The following is a 27,759-nucleotide window of genomic DNA, read 5'->3' on the forward strand; positions in this document are numbered from 1 at the left end:
TTTTGGTTTTGTTTGTACCAAAATATAAACCAAAATTGTGCTCATTCTAATATTCATGCTATAACTCCTTGCAACCCCTAGCTCTCCACACCAGGAACTGTCTACCTCCACCCATTCACCTTCTGCTGACTACAACTCCTGAACAACCCCTCCACGGTAACCTAAGGAAAGAGGAAATCCACAAGTGCAAGCACACAACACTATGGCATCCTAACGAAAGCAGTGCTCCTTGGTAACGAACAGATAAGTATAACCTCCATTTTGGCGCACTGTAACCAATGATGCAGTGCACATGCGCAAAACACCAATGTCAGTGTACGAGAGCACACCATTTGAATTATACAATCATATCAGATCCCAGAGGTAGCAGACTTGTGTTCCTCGGGTAGCCAACCCACTCCTTGGATTACACTACAGATGGTGCATCACCACCCCAACAGTGCAGAAAATATAAAAAATAAATACCTGACCTTTCGAACTAGAAAAGAAAAATACACAGGGGAAGACAAGGAGCTGCATTATATACTATCTGATGGCTTTTTTTGTTTATCCTGTCTCTACCTAAATGAAAAGTGACTTACCCATTGCAATGGCAGCCTAGGATGATTGAAGAAAAACAAAAATAATGTTTTTAAACAATCTTTGTAAAAAAAGTATTTTTAACTGCCGTTATGTTTTCTAGACTTCCAACTTTGCTTAAAATGTCTAATCCCATTTCTCACCTGCTTTTGTGCTTGAACCAACTCTTTATCCATAGAAGACACAAACATACAACCACCATCATTCTCCATGTAGTAGAACTTCAGACTGCGCAGAGAGACTTCCTGATCAAGGGACAGCCTATTGAAAAAAACAAACAAAAAACAACTACCTCTTTAAAATATTCTGCCCAATGAAACACTGAAAAAACTATATTTTCTGATAACAAGACAAGGCTGCCATATACATAAGACTTGGTTGTAGCTACAAAAGGTTAATCACTTTTACCACTTCATCGCTTACATTTCATACAGGTTACAGGATTAAGCTGAATCACACAACCAAATATCCTACAGTGTACCAACCACTGTCTCTGTATTTATGAATTAGCACTTAATAATGAACTAGGGCTTATTACTGAGCATGTAATGCTCACATTCAGTGTAGCAGCTGCCATTTAACAGTCAAAAATTTGATGTACACAAACCGCAGTCCAGTAAACAAAGTGTTAAGGCAGTGAAATAAGTAAGCCCCAATTTATAAACACAGGAATTTTAGCATAAAAAAGTTACAGTGCTTAAACATAAAAGAGTATAAAAATGACATACTTCTGAACACAGACAGGGATACAAAATAAAAAGAAATAATCCCGCTCACTCATTGGAAAGATTTGTACTTCATCTATACCTTTGCTGCATTAACAATAATACAATGTTTTCGATTCCAATTTGTTATTAATTTGTTCTAGGTCATAATTGAACATTTTATCTACTTTGCTGTCAACAATATGTTTTTCTGTCTTTGTGAATATAACCTCATAAATGTAGTTTTGCCCCTTTAGCACAATTTTTTTCCCCTGAGTTCAATTCCATTAGCAAAGCATCACTGATATTAATTATACACTGCCTTTCAGAGCTGTCCTAACCTTTCAATCAGTATTTACTCATCTTTTTTAGAAAATTCAATTGAAACCACAACCAAGTTGGAGAAAACTTATTTTTAACCATAAAACTGAAAACAAATGTTTTGGTCACCAAATTTATTCACTATATAATTACATAGTTAAGGTCAACCCTTCACTCTGAGGAAAGCAAAACATCCAACACCATATAATAAAGCCTAGATCAAGTTGTAAGGGGAATAGAAATAGTCTTTCAACCCGAAGCCTCAAAAAAGGTGAGGGCACCTCTTTAAAAAATGAAGCACATACTATAGAATGCAATCTTTGTTGCAAAATCTTAGGCTTTTTATCGTATTTGAATATATAATAGTCTAAGGGAGAATGGAATGTGGTTCAGCGAAGATGTAAATGGACATGTTAGCTGAGCTTATCACTGACTATTCGATTAAAATACAAACCTGCAGCTTCAGTACAAATATGTAACCTTCCATGTCTACTTTAGTCTTATAGAAACCTTCCTTCCTCACCTGCTCATAGATGATGAAGTATAAGGAGCCCTAACCCAGTGCAAATATTCCAAATTTTTCTGCTGGCTCTGGCCAAAGATTGTTACCTTTCTGTGCTAAGGGGTTTGGCCTGTCTCATAAGCCTTTTACGCTGAAAAGTGCAGGAGAAAATGCTACTCTTGGCTAGGCAAGAGAGACATTTTCTGTGAAAATGCCACAGAGTTACTGGTACCAAAACTTTTCAGTGGAACGTCAAAATTCTCAACCCTTGAGCGGTTTATTTATTTATTTTTAATATTTATTATTTTGTTTCCAGACCCGCCAGCTATATTGCCGACTATATTGCCGACTGTCTCTGACATTACCCTTTGAATGTTGACATTGTGACTGTCAAAATTATTGTGACCGTCAAAATTACGGTGCCGTCAGAAATTTGACTACATCCCCTATGTCACGATCTGCCTACAGCTTATGCATTACATGCTGCTTTGCATGGCAGCTCCTGCCTTTTTGTCTTAATCATTGTATTTGTATTGGCAGTACCTCCATTCACCAGAGGTGCTGCTATTGTGCCTTATTGTGTGCATTATGGGTTAACCTTCATGTTCCAATTATCTCATGCACCTGGGTGTGGTTTTCCCTTTATATACCCTGTCACTCCCAGCACACATGGCTGGTTATTGTTGTCCTATTCTGATGTCATATCCTGTGTTACCTGTGGATTCTTCCTCCTGCCTTGCTCCTCTGGTTCATGCTGCCTGGAATCTGTTCATACCCCTGCTTCCCTGCATTAGCTGTGTACCTGCTTGTTTCTGGACATTTATATTATTTCCTGCATCAGCCTGCACCTGGTAATTACCACTACTCCTGACTACCTGTTATTTATACTTGTCTGCAAATAAACACAGAGTGTTTTCACCATATTCGTGACTCCTAGCTGTACTTCTGTTTGTAACCGTGACAGTATAACCAGCCCACAAAACAGCTTTGGAGTCAGGTGAAAGTTTTATTTCTGGGACCCTTTTCTGCAATCAAGTTTTCATTTGTGTTTTGCAACATGTCTGTTTCACCAGTCTTGGAATTGCCACTGCTACAAACTTTACAGATGGACATTACATTGCTACGTTCCCAGCTGGCTAAATTTTCCACTTTGCTTTTGGACCCGCTCAGGAGACTGTCAGATTCTGTCTCTCCTAATTCAGAAGCTGCTGATCTGTCTAAATCCACCTTCTCTGCTGATGAACCTGTGCAAACAGCACCTCTTAAAAGTACTTCTACAAATTTGCTGTTTTCTATGAAGTATGGGGTAACAAATTCCCAGTACACAGGTGGTCCACGCCCCCATCTGACCGAAGAGGAACGGCGGCGCAGGATAACATACAAATTGTGTCTCTACTGTGCCAGCAATGCACATTTCTTGCAGGACTGTCCTGTCCGTAGACCACGTCAGCTTACTGAACCATCTCCTGTTATTTCCTCTCCGCATTCCAAAATTGTTTATGCTCCACCATTTCTGTTCTCTGGGAAGAGACCCAATCTGCCAGCTTCAGCCGCCTGTCCTGAGGTCCCAGCCTCTGTCTCCTGTGCCGAGGCGCCAGCCTCTGCCTCCAGCTCTGAGGTCACATCATCTGCCTCCAGTCTCCTGCCGCTGTGTCCGGTTCCGAGTCTCCTGCCGCTGTGTCCGGTTCCGAGTCTCCTGCCGCTGTCTCCGGTTCCGAGTCTCCTGCCGCTGTCTCCGGTTCCGAGTCTCCTGCCGCTGTCTCCGGTTCCGAGTCTCCTGCCGCTGTCTCCGGTTCCGAGTCTCCTGCCGCTGTCTCCGGTTCCGAGTCTCCTGCCGCTGTCTCCGGTTCCGAGTCTCCTGCCGCTGTCTCCGGTTCCGAGTCTTCAGCCGCTGTCTCCGGTTCCGAGTCTTCAGCCGCTGTCTCTGTTCCTGAGCTACCGTCTTCTCCAGAGGGGGCGCTGCCCTTAAAGACTTCTCCAGAGGGGGTCCTGTCCCTCCAGTCTGCTCCAGAAGAGTTGCCAGTCCATGCGGTCCAGCCCGAGTTGCCAGTCCATGCGGTCCAGCCCGAGTTGCCAGTCCATGCGGTCCAGCCCGAGTTGCCAGTCCATGCGGTCCAGCCCGAGTTGCCAGTCCATGCGGTCCAGCCCGAGTTGCCAGTCCATGCGGTCCAGCCCGAGTTGCTAGTCCATGCGGTCCAGCCCGAGTTACCACTTGGTGCTGTCTGCCCTCAGGCTTCTCAAAGTGCTGTCTGCCCTCAGGCTTCTCAAAGTGCTGTCTGCCCTCAGGCTTCTCAAAGTGCTGTCTGCCCTCAGGCTTCTCAAAGTGCTGTCTGCCCTCAGGCTTCTCAAAGTGCTGTCTGCCCTCAGGCTTCTCAAAGTGCTGTCTGCCCTCAGGCTTCTCAAAGTGCTGTCTGCCCTCAGGCTTCTCAAAGTGCTGTCCCTGCCAAGCCTACTGCCCAGTCCGGGCCTGCTCCCAAGTCTGCCGCCCAGTCCGGGCCTGCTGCCAAGCCTTCCGCCCAGTCCGGGCCTGCTGCCAAGCCTTCCGCCCAGTCCGGGCCTGCTGCCAAGCCTTCCGCCCAGTCCGGGCCTGCTGCCAAGCCTTCCGCCCAGTCCGGGCCTGCTGCCAAGCCTTCCGCCCAGTCCGGGCCTGCTGCCAAGCCTTCCGCCCAGTCCGGGCCTGCTGCCAAGCCTTCCGCCCAGTCCGGGCCTGCTGCCAAGCCTTCCGCCCAGTCCGGGGCTGCTGTCAAGCCTGCTCCCAAGTCTGCCGCCCAGTCTGGGCCTGCTGCCAAGCCTTCCGCCCAGTCCGGGCATGCTGCCAAGCCTTCCGCCCAGTCCGGGCCTGCTGTCAAGCCTGCTCCCAAGTCTGCCGCCCAGTCTGGGCCCGCTGCCAAGCCTTCCGCCCAGTCCGGGCATGCTGCCAAGCCTTCCGCCCAGTCCGGGCCTGCTGTCAAGCCTGCTGCCAAGTCCGAGCCATCTGTTGCTGAGGGTGCTAAGTCTGAGCCGTTGCCTTTCTTTGAGGGGCACATTTCCCAACTTTGTGCCCTTCTGAAATTTGCTGCCTCTTATATGCCCTCCATACCAGAGCTTGTTAACAACCCTAAGGGACGGGTACTGTTCCTTATTACGTATTTTAAAGGAGAGGCTTTGGAATGGGCAAATCCATTTATTGAAACCCAAGATCCCATCCTGTTTGACTTACAACGGTTTGTTGAGGAAGTAATCAAAAAGTTTTCTCCAACCCCTGCAGTGCCATCCTGTGGGTCACCTGTGCTTTCAGCAACACTACCCGGCACTACAGTCCGAGAACTACCCTTGTGCTCCACCCAGTTGGCGCAGGTTCCAACTCTAAGGAAGTCCCGTAAAAGAGGAGGACGTAAGAAAAGAGGTGGTTCTGCAGTGCTTGAACTGGCAGCTGGCATAGTCTCCTTCGCCCGTCCATCCATGGACGAGGACTTTTCTGCCGGGCCCCCAATTCTGGACTATGATTCCGATGAATTCAGACATTTTTGGTAATTGGGCGTCTGGAATCCGCTCTTAAGGGAGGGGGTACTGTCACGATCTGCCTACAGCTTATGCATTACATGCTGCTTTGCATGGCAGCTCCTGCCTTTTTGTCTTTATCATTGTATTTGTATTGACAGTACCTCCATTCACCAGAGGTGCTGCTATTGTGCCTTATTGTGTGCATTAGGGGTTAACCTTCATGTTCCAATTATCCCATGCACCTGGGTGTGGTTTCCCCTTTATATACCCTGTCACTCCCAGCACACATGGCTGGTTATTGTTGTCCTATTCTGATGTCATATCCTGTGTTACCTGTGGATTCTTCCTCCTGCCTTGCTCCTCTGGTTCATGCTGCCTGGAATCTGTTCATACCCCTGCTTCCCTGCATTAGCTATGTACCTGCTTGTTTCTGGACATTTATATTATTTCCTGCATCAGCCTGCATCTGGTAATTACCACTACTCCTAACTACCTGTTATTTATACTTGTCTGCAAATAAACACAGAGTGTTTTCACCATATTCGTGACTCCTAGCTGTACTTCTGTTTGTAACCGTGACACCCTAAAGAGAACAGTCATCATAGTTTTGTAGTGTCATGTACTTTAATGGACCTCCACCTGAATTGTCACCTTTAATTTCAGTGTTAACTGAGATGGCAAGAGGTTCTTTACTCTTTAGTCACCTACAAAGCAATTTATTTATTAAAAAACCTGCTTATAATCGCAGCTGTGTCAATAAAAGACTGTCTTTTATTGAGTGCGGGATAATTTAAAAAAAAAAAAAGCCTTTCTGGCAATATTAAATTGCCATCGATTAACCAGGTTAACTGTGCAGGTGGCGTCAATGGTACTTAACATACACTACTGGACAAAAGTATTCGGACCATTGACCATTACACCAACAGGAGTTGCAGCGATAACGGCTCTTCTTGGAAGGCTTTCCACAGGAGGTTGGAGTATTTCTGTGGGAAATTGTGTCCATTCATTCTGTAGAGCATTTATGAGGTCAGGCACTGATGTAGGACGAGAAGGCCTGGCTCGCAATCACCATTCCAGTTCATCCCAAAGGTGTTCAATGGGGTTGAGGGCAGGGCTCTGTGCTGGCCAGTCAAATTCTTCCATACCGAACTCATCAAACCATGTCTTTGTAGTCCTTGCTTTGGAAACTGGGGCACAGTCATGTTGTAATAGAACAAAGTTGGAAACATAGCATTGTCCAAAATGGCTTGGTGCGCTGAAGCATTAAGATTACCCTTCACTGGAGATAAGAGCCCTAGCCAAAACCCTGAAAAACAGCTCCATACCCCTAACCATCCTCCACCAAGCTTCACAGTTGGCGTAATGCAGTCAGGCAACGTTCTCCCACCATCCGCCAAACCCAGACTTCCCATCTGACTGCCAAACAGAGAAACGTGACTCGTCACTCCACAGAACACGTTTCCACTGCTCCACAGTCCAGTGTCAGTGTGCTTTACACCACTCTATCTGATGCTTGGCATTGGTCTTGGTGATGCAAGGCTTGCATGCAGCGGCTCAGCCATGGAAACCCATTCCATTAAGTTCCCGCCGCACAATTTTCGTGCTTACATTAATGTCAGTGGAGGTTCGGAACTCTTCAGCTATGAAATTAGCAGAGCGTTGGCAACTTTTACGCACCATGCGCCTTAGCAGTCATTGACTCCGCTCTGTGATTTTATGCCGACTTCCGATTCGTGGCTGAGTTGCTGTTGTTCCTAAACGCTTCCACTTTCTAATAAGATCACTTACAGTTGACTGTGGAATGTCCATCAGGGATAAAATTTCAAGAACATTATTATTGCAAAGATGGCATTCTATCAAAGTTCCACGCTTGAAGTCACTCAGCTCTTCAGAATGACCCATTTTGTATTACAAATGTTTGCAAATGGAGACTGCATGGCTAGGTGCTTGATTTTATATACCTCTGGCAATGGGTCTGATTGAAACACCTCAATTCAATAATTAACAGGTATGGCCAAATACTTTTGTCCATATAGTGTATATTAATAAGGTCATACCCTCACACCAATTTAAGTACATGGTTGGCAGAGCTGAAATTTTACAATACTTGGTGAATTTTAAACTCGGATCTAGGGATATATTTATACGTCTTTCCTACCTACTGGCCCCTCTTAAGAATAGATACTGTTTTTATAACTAAAGACATTCTCATTTTCTTAAAGTGCTGTGGCTAAAGGACATGTGGATGCACATGTTCGATGTAACATGCCAGATGATCCAACCACTAAATGCCAGGAATAGGATAGGCTCTTTGAGAGCCTTAAACTTCCCTATGCTCTTTGCGCCACATTCTAGAATCTAATGTGAATTCCAGGTTAGAGGTAGAATAGTAATTGAAACCTCATTTCATGCAGTAGGATGTCAAGTTTCTTATATAGTATGTCTTTCCACCTTTTGTTTGTCTTTTGTCCCCTTTGTGAGCTTTACAATGCACTCATGTCACATTGGGAAAGGGAAAAAAATAAATAATTGACCCAAAAGTGGTAGTTGCATATTTGCCCTATGCTAATCAACACACACAAACAGAGTGCTATTCTTAATTAGAGGACTGCAGCAATTCAGAAAGGTGCATCAATCCTTACTTTGCAACTGATTACTCAATGTTTTTTAGTAAATACATGAAAAAAAAAGCATAATTTTGCGGAAACTACAGCGTATTAGTCCTGGGTTACAAAGAAACCAATGGTGCTTTCTGTATAAAAAAAAACCCCTAAAAAACAGGATATAAGTGGGTACACTTATTATAGCTAATTTGATTGGTAAATCTAAACATTAGATTGATAAAAAAAAATTGTAAGAAAACACAGTTAATGTAATACAATATTTTCCTATGGGATATATATTCCACTATAATCATATCCTGTATAAAATCTTTCTGCTGATCCTCTTCATTACCTCCCCCCCTAATATTCAGGGGGCAGTATGTATACTTGAGCGAAATCCAAGTTCTGAGTTGCAGTCTTCTGCCCATGGGCGGTCAGCCTTCCCTCGTTCCTGCTGTTTTCTCTGACAGCAGGAAAGCCGCTCGGGTTTCCTTTAGCATGCAGGCTAAATGAATGATGTTAGTAACAGTCAAAATAACTGATCCGATGGCCGCTGGTATAGTTTAATACTCCAATAAGGGATTGATGAAGCATAGCTGTAAATCACACGCGTTTTACCCATGTAAATTGGGACTTCCTCAGGGAAAGAAGAATGTAGAATGAGCAGTCCCATAAACCGAGTTCCATTAAATCAGTGTAGTACCGGCAACAAATATTCTGATTCCTGAAGGAAATGGGACACGGCTAGACCTCTGTAGCAGTTCAAAGGAGAAAATGTCCATACTAGCAATCACAGACCAAATTCGCAATTAATATTGCATATAAAAACAATTGTATAAAAGTAAAGTATGGAATAATATCACATGATAATTTCAGGCATAACCAACCATATCGTGAATCTCTCGCTCTCTCTCTCTCTATATCTATATCTATATCTATATATATCTATATATATATATAATGTTTCCACCCAAAGTGGACCTTTGGGTAAACATAAGTTAGTGTCCAAGCGACACAAAATTATACTATTGAATAGACAAATAATACTAATAAATGTTATCAAAGAACCAGTTCTATGGTGCTGGTAAATAAGGGTAGATATCAAACAAAAATATGATGTAATAGAATTACATTTTAAACCTTCATGGAAACCACCACAGATATAGTATGTGTTCTGCTCACTTACTTTTCAACGTTCTTTCCAGCCATCACTTTTAGGACAATTGGTAGGTCAACTGCATATCTACACATAGGCCCAGTGCACAAGAGCTCAGTACGACAACCATGAGCATTGGGATACTGACCCTCATTGGGTACGATACCTGGTTAAAAATAAATCATAATAATAAATTAAAAACAAAAACCACAAACCATGTATATATACAAACACACACACACACACACACACAAACTCACATTATATATTAAGAAAATGAATCCCTATATTAGCACTCAAACAGAGAAATTTAAAAACCAATGTCTAAAAATTAAAAATATATTTTCAAAGATCCACAACCCGCTGTGTGAAATTCTAAAGACAAATACAAAAAGGGCGCACATAGTATAGTATTTTTAAATACCATTAATCATTAATTTGTTTAAAAAAAAAAAAAGCAGCAAAGACAACTACCCTACGTGCTACGTTCCTAGAACTTTATACCCTGGCGTGTATCCCTGACGAAGATCTAGAAAAGAAACACATAGCGTGATTGCTCTCATTTTTGTGGTGATTTGCTAGCTATCTGTTGGATCTATTAGAAGGTTTGGCATCACTGGAATATCATTTCATCTCGTTTAGACGAACAAGGAGTTCACTATTCACACAATAGCCTTTGATATTTTTATCCATTGTAAGGGTTTATAAACTATATTTTGCAATAAACATTGTTTGCAAGATTTTACACATGTGAGGCCATGTTTGTATTCTGTTTTTATTTATTGTGTAAGAACATTATCTTCCAAACACATTGGTTTCTATTGAAGAAAGATCAGCTTTAAAAAGGTTATTGACAGATGAGCACCATCTTAAAACACTAAATGTACGCTGCTTTTCTCTAGGTAATATTAATGGTATTTGAAAATACTAGACTAGGAGCACCCTTTTCTTTTACCATCTATTTATTTCTCTATAATTTTATTATATAATTTTATTATATATATATATATATATCTATCTAACCAGTGAACAGACAGAGTCATGGGTGCCCAGGGCTCATTGATGCGCGTCGGGAGCAAAGGCTAGCCCATCTGGTCCAATCCCACAGAAGAGCTATTGTAACACAAATTGATGAAAAAGTTAATGCTGACTTGAACAGAAAGAAGTTAGAACACATAGTGCATCGCAGCTTGCTGCATATGGGGCTGCATAGCCACAGTCCGGTTAGAGTACCCATGATGACCGCTGAAACCACCTACAATGGGCATGTGATCGCCAAAATCTGGACCATGGAGCAATGGAAGAACGTGTTGTGGGTCTGATGAATCACAATTGCTTTTACTTCATGTATCATGGACTTCACAAAAACCTCTGAAGGTGTCCGGTGGTATCTGGCATCAAGACGTTAGCAGCAGATCCTTTAAGTCCTGTAAGTTGAGAGGTGGGGCCTCCATGACCCTGACTTGTTTTACTAGAACAACCCACAGATGCACAATTTGATTGATATATGGAGAGTTTGGAGGCCAAATCAATACCTTGAACTCTCATGTTCTTCATACCATTCCTAGACAATTTTTGCAGTGCAGCAGTGTGTATTATCTTGCTGAAAGAAGCCACTTTCATCAGGGAATACTCTTGCCGTGAAGGGGTATACTTCATCTGCAATATGTCTAGAGCCTAGAGCATCACACTGCATCCACCAGGCTTGCCTTTTCCCATAGTGCATCATGGTGCCATCTCTTTCCCATATAAAACACACCCGCACTCGGCTGTCCACATGATGTAAAAGAAACAGTGATTCATTAGACCAAACCACCTTCTTCCATTGCTCAATGGTCCAGTTCTGGTGCTCATGTGCCCATTGTAGGCTGGACAGGGGTGAGCATGGGCACTCTGACCTGTCTGTGGCTACGCAGCCCCATATGAGGCAAGCTGCTATGCACTGTATGTTCTGACATTTTCAGCAATTTGTGCAAGAGTAGCTCTCCTGTGGGATTGGACCAGATGGGCTAGCCTTCGATCCCCATGCGCATCAAATTTTGGTGGGTACCAACCACTGCATACCGAGAACACCCTGCCATTTTGGAGATGCTCTGACCCAGTTGTCTAGCCATCACAATTTTGCCCTTGTCAAAGTCGCTCAGATCCTTACACTTGCCCACTATTCATGGTTCCAACACATCAACTTCAAGAACTGACTGCTCACTTGTTGACTAATATATCCTACTTCCTGACAAGTGCCATTGTAACGAGATAATCAATGCTATTCACTTCACATATCAGTGGTTCAAATGTTGTGGCCGATATAAATATTAAACATATTACAGACACACACATATATATAGTTAAAAATAGTAAACATTTATAGACTAGTTATTGCCTTATTACAAGTATATAGCAATATACAATTTTGACACACTGAACACAAATAGGTGTGAGGGAAAAACATGAAGTGGGGTGTCTATGATTAAGGCTTGTAATGGGACGGGAATTATAACTGGAAATGAGGGGGGGGGAGGAGGACTATCTGAATGTGTCTGATAAAGAGGACTCTAATAATATGGATGGCAACAGGGTGGTCTCTAGGAATGTGGCTTGCATTGAAAATTGATAGAAACCGGAGACGCTCTATATATGTATGACAATGAATGGAGGACTCTAGGGGGTATATTTACTAAACTGCGGGTTTGAAAAATTGGAGATGTTGCCTATAGCAAAAAATCCGATTCTCGTTGTCTGCTATAGGCAACATCTCAACTTTTTCAAACCCGCAGTTTAGTAAATATATACCCCTAGGTCTCTTTAATATGTATGACAATTAGGGGAGGTCTCTTTGAAAATGGATTAGAATTGGGAAAGGTCTCCCTGTATACAACGACAACAGGGGGGGTTATAATTTTTTGTAAATCTTTCTGTGGCAAGTTACTATCTTGCTCCGCATTAATAACCCTAAATAACTTATGGTCATAGGCAATTATCATACAAGTATAGATACTGTACACACACACGCACACTATAAATAAAAAACTTACACACTAGGAAAACACACTGAATCCTACATCTCCTCCTACCATATGATGTAAACCTATGCATCCAGTAAAAATAATGCAATTTTAAAAGTGCAGATCCATGCTCTTCACATGACAAATCGGCAAATTTGTGATAAATTAGATGCAAGGAATCGAAAAACATTATTTGAACTCTGAACCCATATTTTTGCAGCAATTTAAAGCTGAACTACCAACTACCAACCATTTTCCTATCTTGATGAAACCTATAGTAGGTTTGCTCCATACAGCTGTTTTTCCTGGGTCTCTGCTGGTTCTGTAATACAGAACCAGAAAATCAATTTCATTCCCCATTTTAAAATTGGAGTTAAGAAGGAGTGTGAGTAAGAGTGCCGAAGTTCTTGATTACAGCTCCTCATTGGTCTTTTTGCTCACACTCTCCCTCTGACACTTCTTTCCAACTGGGCCTTTCGAACTATGCACCATGGAGTAGCAGCTCCAAATTTATATATTAGGTGGTAGTGCAGCTTTAAGTGATATCAGTCACATTACTTTAAGTGTACTCAAGACATATTTAAGGTTTCATTATTTTTCTAGCCAAACTCTCTTATTAATTTGAAAATTTACACAGTTGTAAAAGAAGTGATAAAACAAAGTATAATATTTTCCTATATATGTTTATTTTTAAGAATTACTGTAAAGCAAATAGATTAGAAGTCATACTTCAGTCTAGTAAAAAAAATAATTTAGCCACTGAGTAAAAAAAACACCCCAGTGACCAAGGTACGTGTGGCCCCTGCAGACAGCCATTTCGCAGCATTAGCGTTGCTCTTTGATTTTTTTTTTAAGCAAAGGACGATCAATGGAGCAGAATGGGTTTGAATATTAAATATTTTGGTTTCAAGTCTAACAATAAAAAGTAAATAATGAAACCTGTGAGTTGCATGAGAATTCATAATGATCATACAATCCTGGTAGGTATCATACAATAAATACAATAGTATTAGCATTACCAACATAAAGTGCTGCAAAACATTAAAATAGAAGATAAGTATAATCACCTGAAGTTGGCTTGTGCCCATATATTCCATTAAAAAATGCTGGCATTCTTATACTTCCTCCGATATCAGAACCCACCCCAATAACTGATCCACCTGAAGACAGGATACAGCCTTCACCTCCTGAAATACAGATATGTAAATATATTTGTACAGGACATATCTTTCTACACTTTTATTGCATATAGCAGTTGTCTGTTCCAAATGTTCAGCCCCAAAATAATCTTTTTAAAATTAAAACTTTACAATATAGAAGCCATATTATTAATTAACACATGCACACATAAGCCAATAAGTTCCCCATTTGCTCACAAAATACTCTAAAATTTGCTGGGGAATGAGCTCAACACAGTTTTATGTGACACAGGGATTCAAATTATCTGTTGGTGGATTTCTACTCTGAAAAGCTTGTTCTAGTTCATCCTACAGATAAAAGATTAGTTTGAGATGTGTCCCATGATAACAGACTCAGCAAGTATAGTCGTTTATTGCCATAATAGGTATGTTAGTTCACCTTTCTCCCTATGTGTAGCTGACAACCCCAAATACAACTAATTTATTTATAGAATTTATTTTGCTTTCAATGATGCATGGAATTAGATACAGAAGAGTACATACCGTAAAATACGCATACAACAATGAAAACAAAGTTCTATTACAGCGGCAAAAAAAACACATACTTTTATTAGGGGTGTACACATACATATACTGTATATAAACGGTAGACAAAATAATTTATAATTTAAACAGAGTAGGCTCAGGACATTCATATTTCTCCTTCCTCCTAGAAAACAGGATACTTTCAGCCCCAGGTTGAACGAAGCTCAAGAGTTGTTCTCAAACACAGCTTTGAAAAAAAAAAAAAAATACAAAAAAGGACTAACCCTTTTTCTGAGTCCCAACTTATACAGGATGTCAAGAACTTCTCAATGCGGCCGACCTCTCCTTATTGATAAATCAATCTTATTTGAGCAACATGTGTGGACATTCTTTAACGTGTAATCTATTAACAGTTATTTATATAGAACAGACATATTACTCTGTGCTTTACAGAGACTATTCATTCACATTACTGCCTGTGCCAGTGAAGCTTACAATCTATATTCCTTACCACTCACTAGATTTTATTTTGTCAGAAGCTATTTAAAATACTGGTATGTATTTGGAGCATGGAAGGAAACTGAAGGGAACCCACACAAACCTGCAGAGAACAGACAAAATTGCACACAGATAGGGCCTTGGTTGGGATCAAACCAAATTACTCCATATGAGATTGCATGGTACTAAATTGTTAGATAATGCTGCATTGGTTTTATCCATCTTATGGGTCCAAATTGGATAAAACTTTTTAGAGTAAAGGTCTAAGAATCAGTTTACCCCATAAATTGGTAATGGTTTGTTGTGAAGCCTTAATAACCTGTGTAAATAAATTGAGATCTTGTTTAACAGGGTCTTGAGTGAAGTTAATGAAAGCCAGTGTTGGACAAAATTATAATGGAATACATAAAGATGAAAAATGATAAACACCTAGTAGATATTTCATACAAGTTCAAAATTATTGTGTTTTTTGTTTTTTTAACAAAATTAATTAAGGGATACCACTTTGTGTGGTGAAAATGATACATGTATCCCCAAATATTTCATGGAATATGAATTCCATACAAATGGGAATTTAGTTTGAAGTATGTTAAGACTTAGGGATGGAATATTTAATGAAAAGGCCTACGATTTAGGCGTTAAGTTTGAAATGGGAGATTAATAAAAAAACTTCTGAAGTAGCCAGGAAGTAGGATGAGAAAGTGCACGAATATCATCAGATTTTGCGCCAATTATGAAGACTCTTCGAATTAAGGAATTGTCTCTGGCTGTCTAAGATAGAGCTTTCATAACCATATTAGTGACGAGAGAGAACAGCCTTGCCTAATGCAGTTTGAAATAATAAAGGGTTTAGACTTAAATCCTTAATTATTACAGTGTGGCAGGTGGATTTGAATATAATGACATAATAATGTGAGTTTCAAAATTCAAATGTTTGTATTATTTAGGGAGAGGGGCAATATGTTAACAAAGCATTTAGTACTATCTGGAGCTTCTCTTCGTGGTATAAAAACTCATTGATCTAAATTAATTATTTTTGGAAGAAAATAATTTTATCTGTCAATAAGGAATGCCTACATTTTTTAGTCTATGGGCATTTGCATCCGTTAAGCCACAAGAGCATTAGTAAGGTCAAGAACTGATGTTGGGTGAAGTTCTGGCTCACAGTTGGTGTTCTAATTCATCACAAAGGTGTTTAATTGAGTTTAGATCAAGGCTATGTGCAGGCCAGTTAAGTTCTTCCCCACCAAAATAAGGAAAATGTGTTTTGATGGACCTCGCTTTGTGCGCGGGGTTGTGTGATGCTGATGGAAAGGAATTCACCAAATTGTTGACACAAAGCTGGAAGCGCACAATACTCTAGTTAAAGTGAAGGAAAATCTTAATGCCACGGCATACATTCTAAAGTTAATAAAGTTTGTAGAATATAAGAAATAAATGACAGCTAGAATCTGATTGGTTGCTATATGCAATATCTTCAATTTTTCAAACCCGCAGTTTAGTAAATATACCCCCTAGTGTGTAAACCAACTGTTAAAATTAGTGTTGTTTGTCAAGGTAACATGCGTAAAAAAAACATCACTTTGACGAGCTCCAAGCATTGATATCTTTCCTTCGTTTCCGGAAAACAGCAAATTTCCTGACAGTATAATACAACTGCTTTTTTTATTTTTATTTTTTTTATTTATATACAACAAATTCACAAAAAAGGAGCAGTCCTTACTGGGTTCCTATTTAAATAGCATTAATAACTTTTCTTAGCAGCCAACCTGTCCTCAGCCAGTAATAAACCATGCTTTTAGGGGAAGTTATGTAGCTCAGACTATAAGTATAACAACAGATCTGCTCTACTACTTTACTTTTAAAAGTATCCTGAATTAAGATTCAGCTGTCTTTCCCTTAATGAGCAGTGGGACTGGAAAAAAACTATTTTCCTTGCATTTTACTCAGTCAAAACAAACTTATGCAATCAGTTGCTAACATACCTGCCCTGTATAACCCTGCCCCCTTATATACATTTAAAAACACACACACACACACACACACAACACTCATAATTTAGCTACTACCACTGGCTATTAACAATTTCATGTTTCTCACTCCTCTACTTAAACTTACCAGAGCTACCACCTACTATATGCTGGGGGTTGTATGGGTTCCTCGTCCTGCCATATACTTTGTTGCTAGACTCGTACCACATGCACAATTCACTGCAGTTAGTAACACCAAGAGGAATTGCACCAGCTTTCTTCAACTGTAAGACTACGGCTGCATCAGTCTCTGAGCGGAGGGAGCGTCGAGATAATAGTCCAGAACTCTGTGGCATACCTAAACAAGTACAAAATATTAGCAAGTTAAGTTCAGCAGGATGGCAATAAGTGCATTACAAACATGAGATTTGTGCTCACCTTGCAAAGCAAACGCTTCCTTAACAGTTAGTGGGACACCAAGGAGAGGATATTTTTTTTTAAGGGTTGCCTCATCCTCTGTACCAGAGGACACAAGGTCATCAACTGCATGTGCTTCTTGTAGGGCATCATCAAAACGATCACACACTACAGCATTGAGTGCGGGGTTCACTTCTCGAATTCTAGATATAAAAGATTGCACCACAACACTGCTCTTGACCTGCAATATACAAAAAGAAACAGACTAACAACAAATATAACCTTCTGTTAAGAAGCCTGAGAAAGCTAAAAACATGTTCCCTAGTGGATAATATAACAGACACAAAGTGTTCTTCTACTTGATACATTGAACTCTTGAAATAATATTTGAATATATTGGTAAAGAACAAAATGTAGATACAAGATTAATTTGAGAATATTAATTGCTTGTTTGGGATATAAAGTTCCGGATGTGAGAGAACATAAGAGCTTCACATTACACAGTGCTGCCCCCTGTACTCATGATAGGGACTGGACAACTTTAAAACATCTAAAAAACTAGGGAATTCTTTCTTCATGTCCAACACAAGCCAGCAAAAAAAAAAAAAATAGACTCACAAAGAGATGCAGCCAAGATGGTGGCTGTAACTCTGCTCATGTTTTAGCTGGGATACTTGAAGGCATCTAACAAGGAAAGGCTAAAACTTGTCAAGCAAAAGGGGAAACCTCTATAATGTAAGCTTGCGAGCAGGGCCTTCAGTCTCTCTGTCTGTATTACCTAGTATTATTTTATTACTGTGTTTGTTCCCAAATATAAAGCGCTATGGAATTTGCTGGCGCTAAGTAAAAAAAGTTGATGATGTTGACAATATTGTACAAATGGTTAGCTAAAGGTAGGAAAGTATAAACTAACAAAATATCAACTTAGCAGGCAGTGCACAAATACTTAACGGTCTCCACAATGGAAGAGGATTTGGAGTTATTGTTGGGCAATAACAAAATTTATTGCAATAGCAATATATATATATCATAATGAATATCCAAATGTAAGAAAAAACACTCAATGACTACATTATTACTATTATTATCGTTCATTTATAGAGCACCACAAAACTTCCGCAGAGCTGTACAGAGAAACAGACATAAGACCATACTGTCAAAGATGTTTTATTTTGGATGAAGACAATTTATTAATATGAAAATATTTACATTGTTTTATCTTATTTTAGTATATCATTTATATTTGATGTGGTTTTATTATGTCATATGTTATATTATATAAGCCTTTTGTGTGAGCTGATGAAAAGGATATGAACAGGAATGAAGGAGTTATTCAAAGAACAGATGTTTCCAATCAAGAGATTTTGAACAAAGACTTGCACAGACTTCTTCAACTTCTCCATTGCATCCAGGAGACTCAAAAGGATCTATATATACCTATATACTTTCTCAGGCAATTGTAATATGATATTTGTAAATTGAAGCACAACCTACTTTTGTTGGAACAAAAAGTATGTGTCTGGTCTGTTGTAGACCCAGAGTTTTCAGCATTGAAAATGAGCGCAAGCTTATTCTTTTGTAAATAAACAATGATATAATTTTATTCTTAAAGTCTCTTTTGCTGAAGGAATTATTTTATTACTTTAATAATACATTAAACAAATCCTAACCGGACTAAAAACATTCCAAACATAGCTTGCATAGTAAAGTAGGAGCAGAAGAACAGGTAGAGAAACAAGAGGGAAGAGGGCCCTGATCATAAGAGCTTACATCCTAGAGGTAGGGCAAACAGTCTGGAGGAACAAAGGGAGTTAGAAGAGGGGATCAAGCGCAAGAGAGGGAGGGAGAGAGAAGGTAAGGTAATCAAGTATGGATAGAAGATTAGGTGGATGGCTGGTAGGCTTTGAGGAAAAGATGAGGTTTAAGTGCCCGTTTAAAGAAGCAAAAATCAGGGGACAGTCGGACGGAGCGAGGAAGGTTGTTCCAATGAAGAGGGGCAGTTCGGGAGAAGTCTTGGATTCTGGAGTGGGATGAGCTGATCAGGGTGGAAGAGAGGCGATGGTCATTGGCCGTCCACAGGGAATCTGAAGGAGTGTGAATGGAGAGGAGGTTAGAAATGTAGGGGTCAGTGGAGCGATAGAGGGCCTTGTAGGTGAGTGTGAGGAGCTTAAAAAGGATTTTGTAGGGGAAGGGGAGCCAGTGAAGGGCGAGGCAGAGAAGGAAGACAGAAAAGGAGCGGCGGGAGAGTAAGAGGAGTCTCGCAGCCACGTTGAGTATAGATGTGAGGGGGGCGAGGTGGGAGAGTGGAAGGCTAATGAAAACAAGGTTACAGTAGAGAAGGGGAGGGAGTGAAGTGGGGAGATGTGGATAAGATTGACAGGGTTGCTGGAGTGGTGGGGAAGGTTGAAGTTGGGGCTATCAGGTGTCACACACCTGATAGACACTAATCACCATATAACACAGCAAACCAATATCACACACCCGATACACTTTAATCACTATGCACAGGTCACAGTCACATTGATATTACACCTGATAATAAGGACTCTTACAGCCAAGTATTGTCAGGAAAAAGGAATCTCTCACAGTAGTAGATAAAGCAGTCTTTGGTTCTTTTGCTCTCCAGCACTCTCACTCAGACAATAGATTTATTGTTGTCACATGAATAAACCTACTCCTCACTCTCAGACATAAAGTGGCGTCTAAGCAGAAGACAAAACTTTACCTTACAATACATTCCCTGGCGCTCCACCAACATAAATGAAGAATATCTGCTATGGTGTAAATAACAAACTTTATGTAGCAAATAAAATAAACTGGCGGTGCTCTGGCCAGAGTCTGACAGTGTTACAAAAACAAATGCTTACAGTACGTGAATAATAATTACACAAACATAAGTGCAACTCGCGGAAATGTAGAATAGAATAAAAACATATAAAAACAGACCGGAGAATCAAATCCTTTGCTGTCGGTTGCGAGAAAGAAAAAGACCAGGATCTCCTGGTCTTAATACTGATATCTGTCAAGAATGTCTATAATGTGTAGAGACACATCTAAATCGGATTGTCACCAATTCCAAGGATGTTAATATAATAGGTAACTCACAGTACGTAAGTGAATAATCCTAGTCCGTCCTGTGGTTATTAGGCGTAGTGTTCCTTCAGATCCTCTGCACGGGGGAGAGAGCGGTGGAGAGCTGGATTCCCCCACTGAATGGTGCGTATGAGTTGGCGCATACGCAGTTGATAGTAGATCTCCCGGATATAGACGCTTCTCTCTGTCAGCTGGGGGGTCCCGCTCGGTAGACTGAATTTTGCAATAGCAATAATCTAATAGTGTGTAACCAACACGTTTCACCTTGACAAAGGCTTCCTCAGGGATAGATAAGTTTGTGTGTATGGTATGAGTCATGAGTTTAAATATTCCTCCTAACATCCCGATAGGTTGTGCATTAACAGGGGGAGGAGTTGTTACATGTAGCGTTCCAAGAGGTGTTCATAAGCATATGATAAGGATGCTAAGTAGCCATCCTGTATACACCTTGATGAATACAAAGCATAATAGGCAATAGCATACTAAGGGAAAATATTATTCCACTGTGTGTAAAACTTTACCTTATTTGATCCCCCACTGAAATGTAATGCATGGGATCGAGAAGCAGGGGGAGATTTTTGGTGATCTGCTATGAGGTTGTGAATCCCCATAGAGCAGATAGAGGATGAGTTTTATAAAAATATTTTTTAGTGGGTGAGAGGGACAGTGACTCATGTAATATTGCGGTAATGAAAACAAAACAAAACAAAACAACTTACAGCAGCCTATTTTGGGACCAGTATGTTGCCCTTTACCTTGGGGAAGGGGCTGTTCTCTTAAATGTAGGAGAGCCTGAGATAGAACATTAATCTTCATTACTGAGTTGAAGACCAAGAAAAATGAGATACAGAAGAAATAACACAAAAAGAGTGCCTATACTGGTATTATTCACTATAAACTTTACAGAAACTTAGCTATGTCACAAACAGGGAATGACAAGACCCCCTACAAAAATGCAACAGCAAGAAAAATGACCTGCGCAAATTGGTATAGAATAAAAATAATAAAAATATTTCAGCACATATACAAAGCCTGCAAGTGTATACATCTCTTACTCATAGCAAATATAAATTTGTAAATGTAAAAGCAAATACCTGTAAATTATTAAAACAATTTCCATAAAAATGGCAATAGTGTAGATAAACCCACTGAATTTAATCTAAGTGTGTGTGAAATATTAGTATAAGTAATAAAAAAAAAAGAAGTGAATAGCTCGCCTTCTATGAAATAAGGTATGAATGAATCATATCTCCAAGGTAAACAGTACAAATAAAAACAATAAAAAAAATTCCCCCAAACTACAAGACACTTTTTATTAAAATAAACATATGTTCAATATAAAAAAAATGAAAGTCCAATGTCCAAAACTAAAATACCATAACATAGAATAAAACCTGAGCTTATGTCCATGGCTCAATTAGAATCGAACAACTGATGTTGTTAACAAATAAGGCTGCAGGCCAACTGGGAATATTTTTAAATCTGGGTATGCATTTATGCAATTATCGTGTAGATCACACGATAAACGACCGTTTTGTCCAATACTGCAAGAGTGTATATGCTCCCACAACTATGTTTTATTGTACCAAAGCACATCACATGGTTTGATTTGGTTTTATAAATTTCCTAAAAATCATGACCAATGATCAACGAGGTCATGAAAATTTGGAAGTGTTATGCACTCACGATCGTCTGTCCAACACTTGTGCTGATAGTTCTTCCAACAGCAATGCCTTTGTGGGCCTGCATATTTAAATCTATGTTGTCTCCTACATGCTATGTTTTTTAAATGTAATGTAAGCACATGGAAAGGTGTGATGTATTCACAGTGAGTCAATAGTAAATGTTCTTTACATGCTCTATAATGTTATCTATTTGTTCTTGTATGCAAGTGTATACAACATGAATTGTAACCACATGTACAAACCAGGTGTGCATATTTAAATCAACTTTATATTTAAATCAACTTTATTTAATCACAATTTAAATCACATTATTATTTTAAATCACCATTCAAAAATCCAGGGTTTTAAAAAGCTTTAATGGAAATTGGCATACTGTGTAATATGGACCATATAGTCCTTTGACCTTTGATTAGCTGCTCTACCAATAAAATGTCTGTATCTATGGCTATTGCTTGCTGACCTAATCTAATTATGACTCATGTGAGACAAAGGAGGCACAGACAATAGACAAGCCAAGACAAGACAAGACAGTTGAAAAAAGTAACTTATCACTGTTACAAATTGCAAAATTCATGACCGCCAGAAAGAAAGATCCTATATGGATTTAATTTACTGAAGAGAAAACTGAATCAGGAAAAGGATTTGAAGCCCAATGTAAAAACTGTGCTACAAAAATGATGATGTTGGTTGCCAGAATGAAAAAACACTTCCAAAAATGCACTCTGGGTCATGAGGCCCAAGATGAAGGTGAAGAAGTAGAACTAGTCCAACATGGCAACAAAGTCAGTGTGACACCTTAGGTAAGTTGAACATTTTTCTATAGGTTATTTTTCAACTTTTTCAGAAATTTGTTCAAATTTTAATCTGCCATTAATCTTTGATTGGCCTAAGGCTAACTCCTGAGCCCTGGCATTGAATAAAGAAAACTTTTATCAAACTCACAAGGTAAAATTCTCTTGTTGCAACTAAATGGGAGGGGTGGTGGGGGGGGGGGTAATCAGGGGTTATGGAATATAATAAAAAATGATATATATAAAATACAATAATATTATTTATATGTATTGTAGTATAATCAGGGGAATAGGTATTATCTCATTGGTGAACAGCAGAAGTAAACCACACAAGTCCAGAGGTTTCAGGACAACAGCCACAGCCAGTTTATTCACCAGCTTGTAAGCAAAACAAGATACAAACAAAATCCTAGCCATCTGGCTACTAGCTAATACACTTTAGCAAGATCCTCTCTCAGAACTACAACATATTATTGCTCACTGCAGCAGAGTGTCTCAGGAGGCAACTCACCTCCTCCTCAGGTCTGAGACACTGATTGCCTATTCTAGCTGCTTTTTTCACAGGCACCTCCCAGGAGCTTCTCTTGATCAGTCTCTTTTGAGACTGGCAGACCAGAGGACCCGGACTGGGCCTTATGTATACAATGCAGGAAGCCTGGGAAACATACCTCTCCCAATTAGCCTCCTTCCAGTGACTCTGTCACAGCATATTTTTTGTTATTTATTTATAGGAAATCAGCTTTCATATTCAACTGTACAGACACCTACAACTCCTCAACAATTGTCATCACCTGTGATAGCCAAACAGCAGTTGAAGTTAAAAAGAAAAGCTATCCAGGGTGACAGTGAAATCAATAATCCCACCAACAAGAGAAGCATGGATACATATGTGGTTAGGACAACAAGTTTGCAAAAAAATTCACTTGATGAGTAAGTATCTAAATTTATATATGCAATAATAACATGAGTTCAAAAAGATGGTAAACGACGTCCAGTGGGTGGGGCATCTGATATGGCCGCATTCTAAAACTGTTCTGTGCTGCCCTCCCATATCCTATACCATCTGTGAATAGCCAAGCTCTAAATTCTATCTGTCTTGGACACATCATGCCTGAGAGCTTGCGAGCGCATTTTGGGAACTTTGGGTGGCACGAAGCCGGACCGGTGATCGAAGCCTGACAGGTCAATTTGGAGTGAGGCATTGAGCACAACCATTTAACTGGTACAGCCAATCAACCTTTTTGCAAGTGAAATCATATGGAGGAGGCTTCATAGATCGGAGTGTAAATGAAAAAAGCACACCTTACGGCGTGGAGGATTTCAAATAGAGACTGACCGTATGCTTTCTTGGCGTCAGATTCTCGGATTAACTCTGCACATAATACTCTTAACATTTATCCAGAAGAGGGGACAAGGAAGTTGCGACGATCTAAAGGAGCACAATCTCTGCAACCTTGCTCTTGGGACCAGCAGCATACAGACACACACTGTGACTTGGCTGAGATTTTAAAGCAGAGCTTGCAGCAAAAACTTACCTGTTGAACATTTACACTATGTGGAGCAACGGAACAACGGAGATGCAGTGTTCTAATTGTTGGTAACCTTAAGTGTCCTCCATTTGTCCGAGATGGGGATACCCTGATATTAAATAGTTACTGTGAGCACTACCCATAGCTCCTGGAGTTTATCCATACTGTTGACAGCAAAAGACAAGCAATAGAGAGACTTACACCCGCTCAACCTTTCCACGAACGGTGCCAGAGATGTATGGGTTGATGTCCCTGTTGAAACCATATTAATAGATGACACTCTGCATCTTGATTACTACTATTCCATGTTTGTGGTGCGAATAAGTTACCACTGCTACACACAGTTTCACAGTCACCTACTTTTAATTATTGGATATCCCTTTGAAATCGATTCCTGTATTAACCCTGGACAGTGGATAGAAATCTTCCTTTAAGCGAGCACTTCTTGCTCTGGCCCAACACCAAGTGGACATTTTGAATATTGTTGATGGACTTCTCTGAAAACGTCTGGTCTCTATATTGCTGGACTATTTCAAAAGACAAAATTGACACCATTCAACAAGATATTTCCTCATGCCAAATTCCACTCACTCTACTCACCTTTATCAATCCACCCTTAATTCATTCTCTCCAGTAACTGATGACAAATTACTTTTTTCATTGTACACCTCTTCTCTTGGGGCACTAATTCACTCATTTGGCCTCCAATACCACCTCTATATCCACACTTCAATCCATCCTAAATGCTGCTGCAATACTGATCTTCCTCTCACCGCTCCACATCTGCTCCACCACTTTGCAAATTTCTACACTGGCTCCTTGTGTCCTCCAGAATCAAATTCAAATTACTCACCCTTACCCGCAAAGCCCTCAACAACACTACCCCTACATACATCTCAAATCTCATATCAAAATACTCTCCCTCCCGCCCTCTTAGATCCATCTCTGACCTGCACCTTGTCTTGTCTCTGGTAACCACCTCTCACTCCTGCCTACAAGACTACTCCCATGCTACTCCCCACTTATGGAATTCTCTACCACATTCAATCAGACTTTCCCATAGCCTTCAAATCTTTAGATGCTCTTTGAAAACCCATCACTTTTTTTTTTTTTTAGAGGTGACCTTATCCTTGATAACACTATTCACACTAATGCACCCTCACAACTATCCCAATCTCCACTCTGAAACAAATTTACTCTTGTTTCAGCTGTGCCCTCTTCCACTTAGAATGTAAGCTCTCTAATGAGCAGGGTCCTTCATACTCTGAAGGCCCGGTGTTCGCTGGAGCCCCTAGTGGTGGGGACAGACTTGGCTGCGGGCCGACCGAGGGTCGAGTAACGTATATTGACTTAAGGAGAACCCAGGAGTGGAGTGATTGGCAGACAGTAGCGAGCAGGAAAACCAAGGTCAGAGGTCACAAGCACAGGTACGAAAATCCAGGGACAAGCGAAAGGTCAGGTGCACTAGCAAAGGAGCAGAATCCGGTATTCAGGCAAATGGTCAGGGTCAGAAGCGAAGGTTCAGTGGTCCAGGAACAAGCAAAGGTCATACACGGGAAGTCAATCAAAGGTAACAATCACCAAGCAGAGAGAGAACAAGCAGGCAGCAGAACTGAGGACAGGACGCTATAACCGGCAGTGAGGCTCTGATCTCACTGCCTTAAATAGCACTAGGAGCCAATCAGGACAGAGGAGGGTAGGGCTGAGAATCAGCCTCAGGAGGCAGCTAATTAATCACTAGCCAGAACTAGCATAGGAAATAACGCAACCAGGAAGCATGTATAAAAATAAAAGTGAACAGTTTAAATCATATAGGAGCTCCCCCTGGTGTTGGAGGATGTCCCTACACCCTCCTATATCTATGCCACAAGAATAATAACAGAGCACAGAATCTAAAGCACACGCCCGGCTGCTAGTTCACGCTAGGATGTGGCATACAACCGCGGCTCGTGACAGTACCCCCCCTTGAGGAGGGGTCAAGGCACCCAGACATTCGCTCTTCTGGGCCGTAACCCTTCCAATGGACTAGGAACTGGACCTGCCCTTGAACCTTCCTTGAGTCCAGAATTTTTTCAATGATGAACTCGCGGTCTCCATTAATAAGCAGAGGCCGAGGTCTTTTAGAGGAAGATTGACTGTGTTTGCTGGGAGCAACGGCTTTTTTCAGAAGAGAACAATGGAAAGTACAGGGAATTTTTAAAGATGGTGGTAGTTTGAGTCGGAATGCCACTGGATTTACTTTCTCCTCAATCAAAAATGGCCCGATGAATCGAGGACCAAGTTTCTTGCAGGGTTGTCTCAATTTGATGTTCCGTGTGGACAACCATACACGATCTCCTGCTTTTAATACACATGGACCACGATGGCGATCAGCAAAGGCTTTAGACCTAAGAGAGGCTTGACACAGAGCGGAATGTACCTTCTTCCAAACTGACTTCAACCTGGCAGTGATGGCAGGTGTTCCAGGATCACCAATGGTAACAGCAGAGGAGAGAGAGTTCGCTTTCGGGTGGAACCCAAGGTTACAGAAGAACGGGGAGGTACGTGTTGCAGAGTGGCAAGCATTGTTATAAGCAAACTCTGCCCAGGATAAGAGGGAGGACCAATTATCGTGAAACTTGGAAATGTATATGCGCAGAAATTGCTCTAAAGATTGATTGGTTCTTTCCGTCTGACCATTTGACTGAGGGTGGTAAGCTGAGGACAAACTAACTTTGATTCCGAGGGAATTGCAGAAAGACCTCCAAAATTGTGCAATGAATTGGGACCCTCGGTCCGAGACTATGCCTTCTGGAAGGCCATGGAGACGGAAGATATGAGTAATAAATAAGGTGGCCAAACTTCTGGCATCCGGCAATTTGAGTAGAGTATCAGAGAGAAGAAAAGTGGGTGACTGAGGGGCACTCAGAGACAATGGATGAGTGTGTGTGTAAAATAAAATAAATTTTATTGATATACCTTAAAATTGTAAATAAGCATTTCATCCTAAACCCAAAAGCTAGCGAAGTATTAAATACAGAAAGCTAAAATCTCTGCAGATCAGAGAGATAGACAGACGCTTATCTGTCCATCTCCGAATTCAAATAAGGATAAGGCCTCAGTCAGAATGGTAGGGACTTTTTGTGCAGAATGGCATGATTTATCAACCATCTTTCAAAAACATTGGCACATCCTGCTATCTGACGAGGACCTTAAGAAAGAATTGGATGATAATATTGCTTTCAGTTGGAGAAGATCAACAAATCTAAGAGATAAATTGGTGCATAGCCATTTACAGTCCCCAAGAAAAAAAGACAATAGACCGAAAGGTTTCTTTAATTGTGGTACATGTAAGGCTTGCCAATTCACTATCCCAACAAAACAATATGTAGACAAATATGGTAAGGTCTGGTACATTACTGAATTCCTAAATTGTAACTCTCAGGGAGTCATTTACTGTCTAATTTGCCCATGTGGACTGAAATATATAGGGATGACTAGCCGCCCTTTCAAAAAACGTCTCTTGGAACACATTGGCAATATCAAAAATGCTTTGAGAGACCAGAAGAATTTTAAAAAATTGACTACTGTAGCCAGACACTTTATGAAATGTCACAACTGTGATCCCAAACATATAAAAGCTTTCGCTATGGAGAAAACTGTCCTAAATTTAAGAGGAGGTGATTTACAATCACAATTATTGAGGAAAGAAACCAGAACTATCTTTTTGATGGGCAGTATGTTTCCTAACGGTCTTAATGATTATAATAGCTCTTCTGCCTT

General features: G+C 40.5%; 1 protein-coding gene across 1 annotated transcript in view; it reads right to left on the bottom strand.

Moving 5' to 3' along the window:
* FAAH2 (fatty acid amide hydrolase 2) overlaps positions 1-27,759 on the bottom strand; it is a 103,830-nt gene that overhangs the window by 44,234 nt on the left and 31,837 nt on the right. Inside the window, exons 2-6 of the mRNA XM_075212895.1 lie at positions 16,921-17,140; positions 16,631-16,840; positions 13,418-13,537; positions 9,379-9,514; positions 723-840 (exon numbers count right to left, since the gene is read on the bottom strand). Of these exons, the coding sequence (XP_075068996.1) occupies positions 723-840; positions 9,379-9,514; positions 13,418-13,537; positions 16,631-16,840; positions 16,921-17,140 (804 nt within the window). The remainder of the gene's footprint in view (positions 1-722; positions 841-9,378; positions 9,515-13,417; positions 13,538-16,630; positions 16,841-16,920; positions 17,141-27,759) is intronic.

The sequence above is a fragment of the Mixophyes fleayi genome, chromosome 5 (assembly GCF_038048845.1).
Source record: "Mixophyes fleayi isolate aMixFle1 chromosome 5, aMixFle1.hap1, whole genome shotgun sequence".
Taxonomy (NCBI): Eukaryota; Metazoa; Chordata; class Amphibia; order Anura; family Limnodynastidae; genus Mixophyes; species Mixophyes fleayi.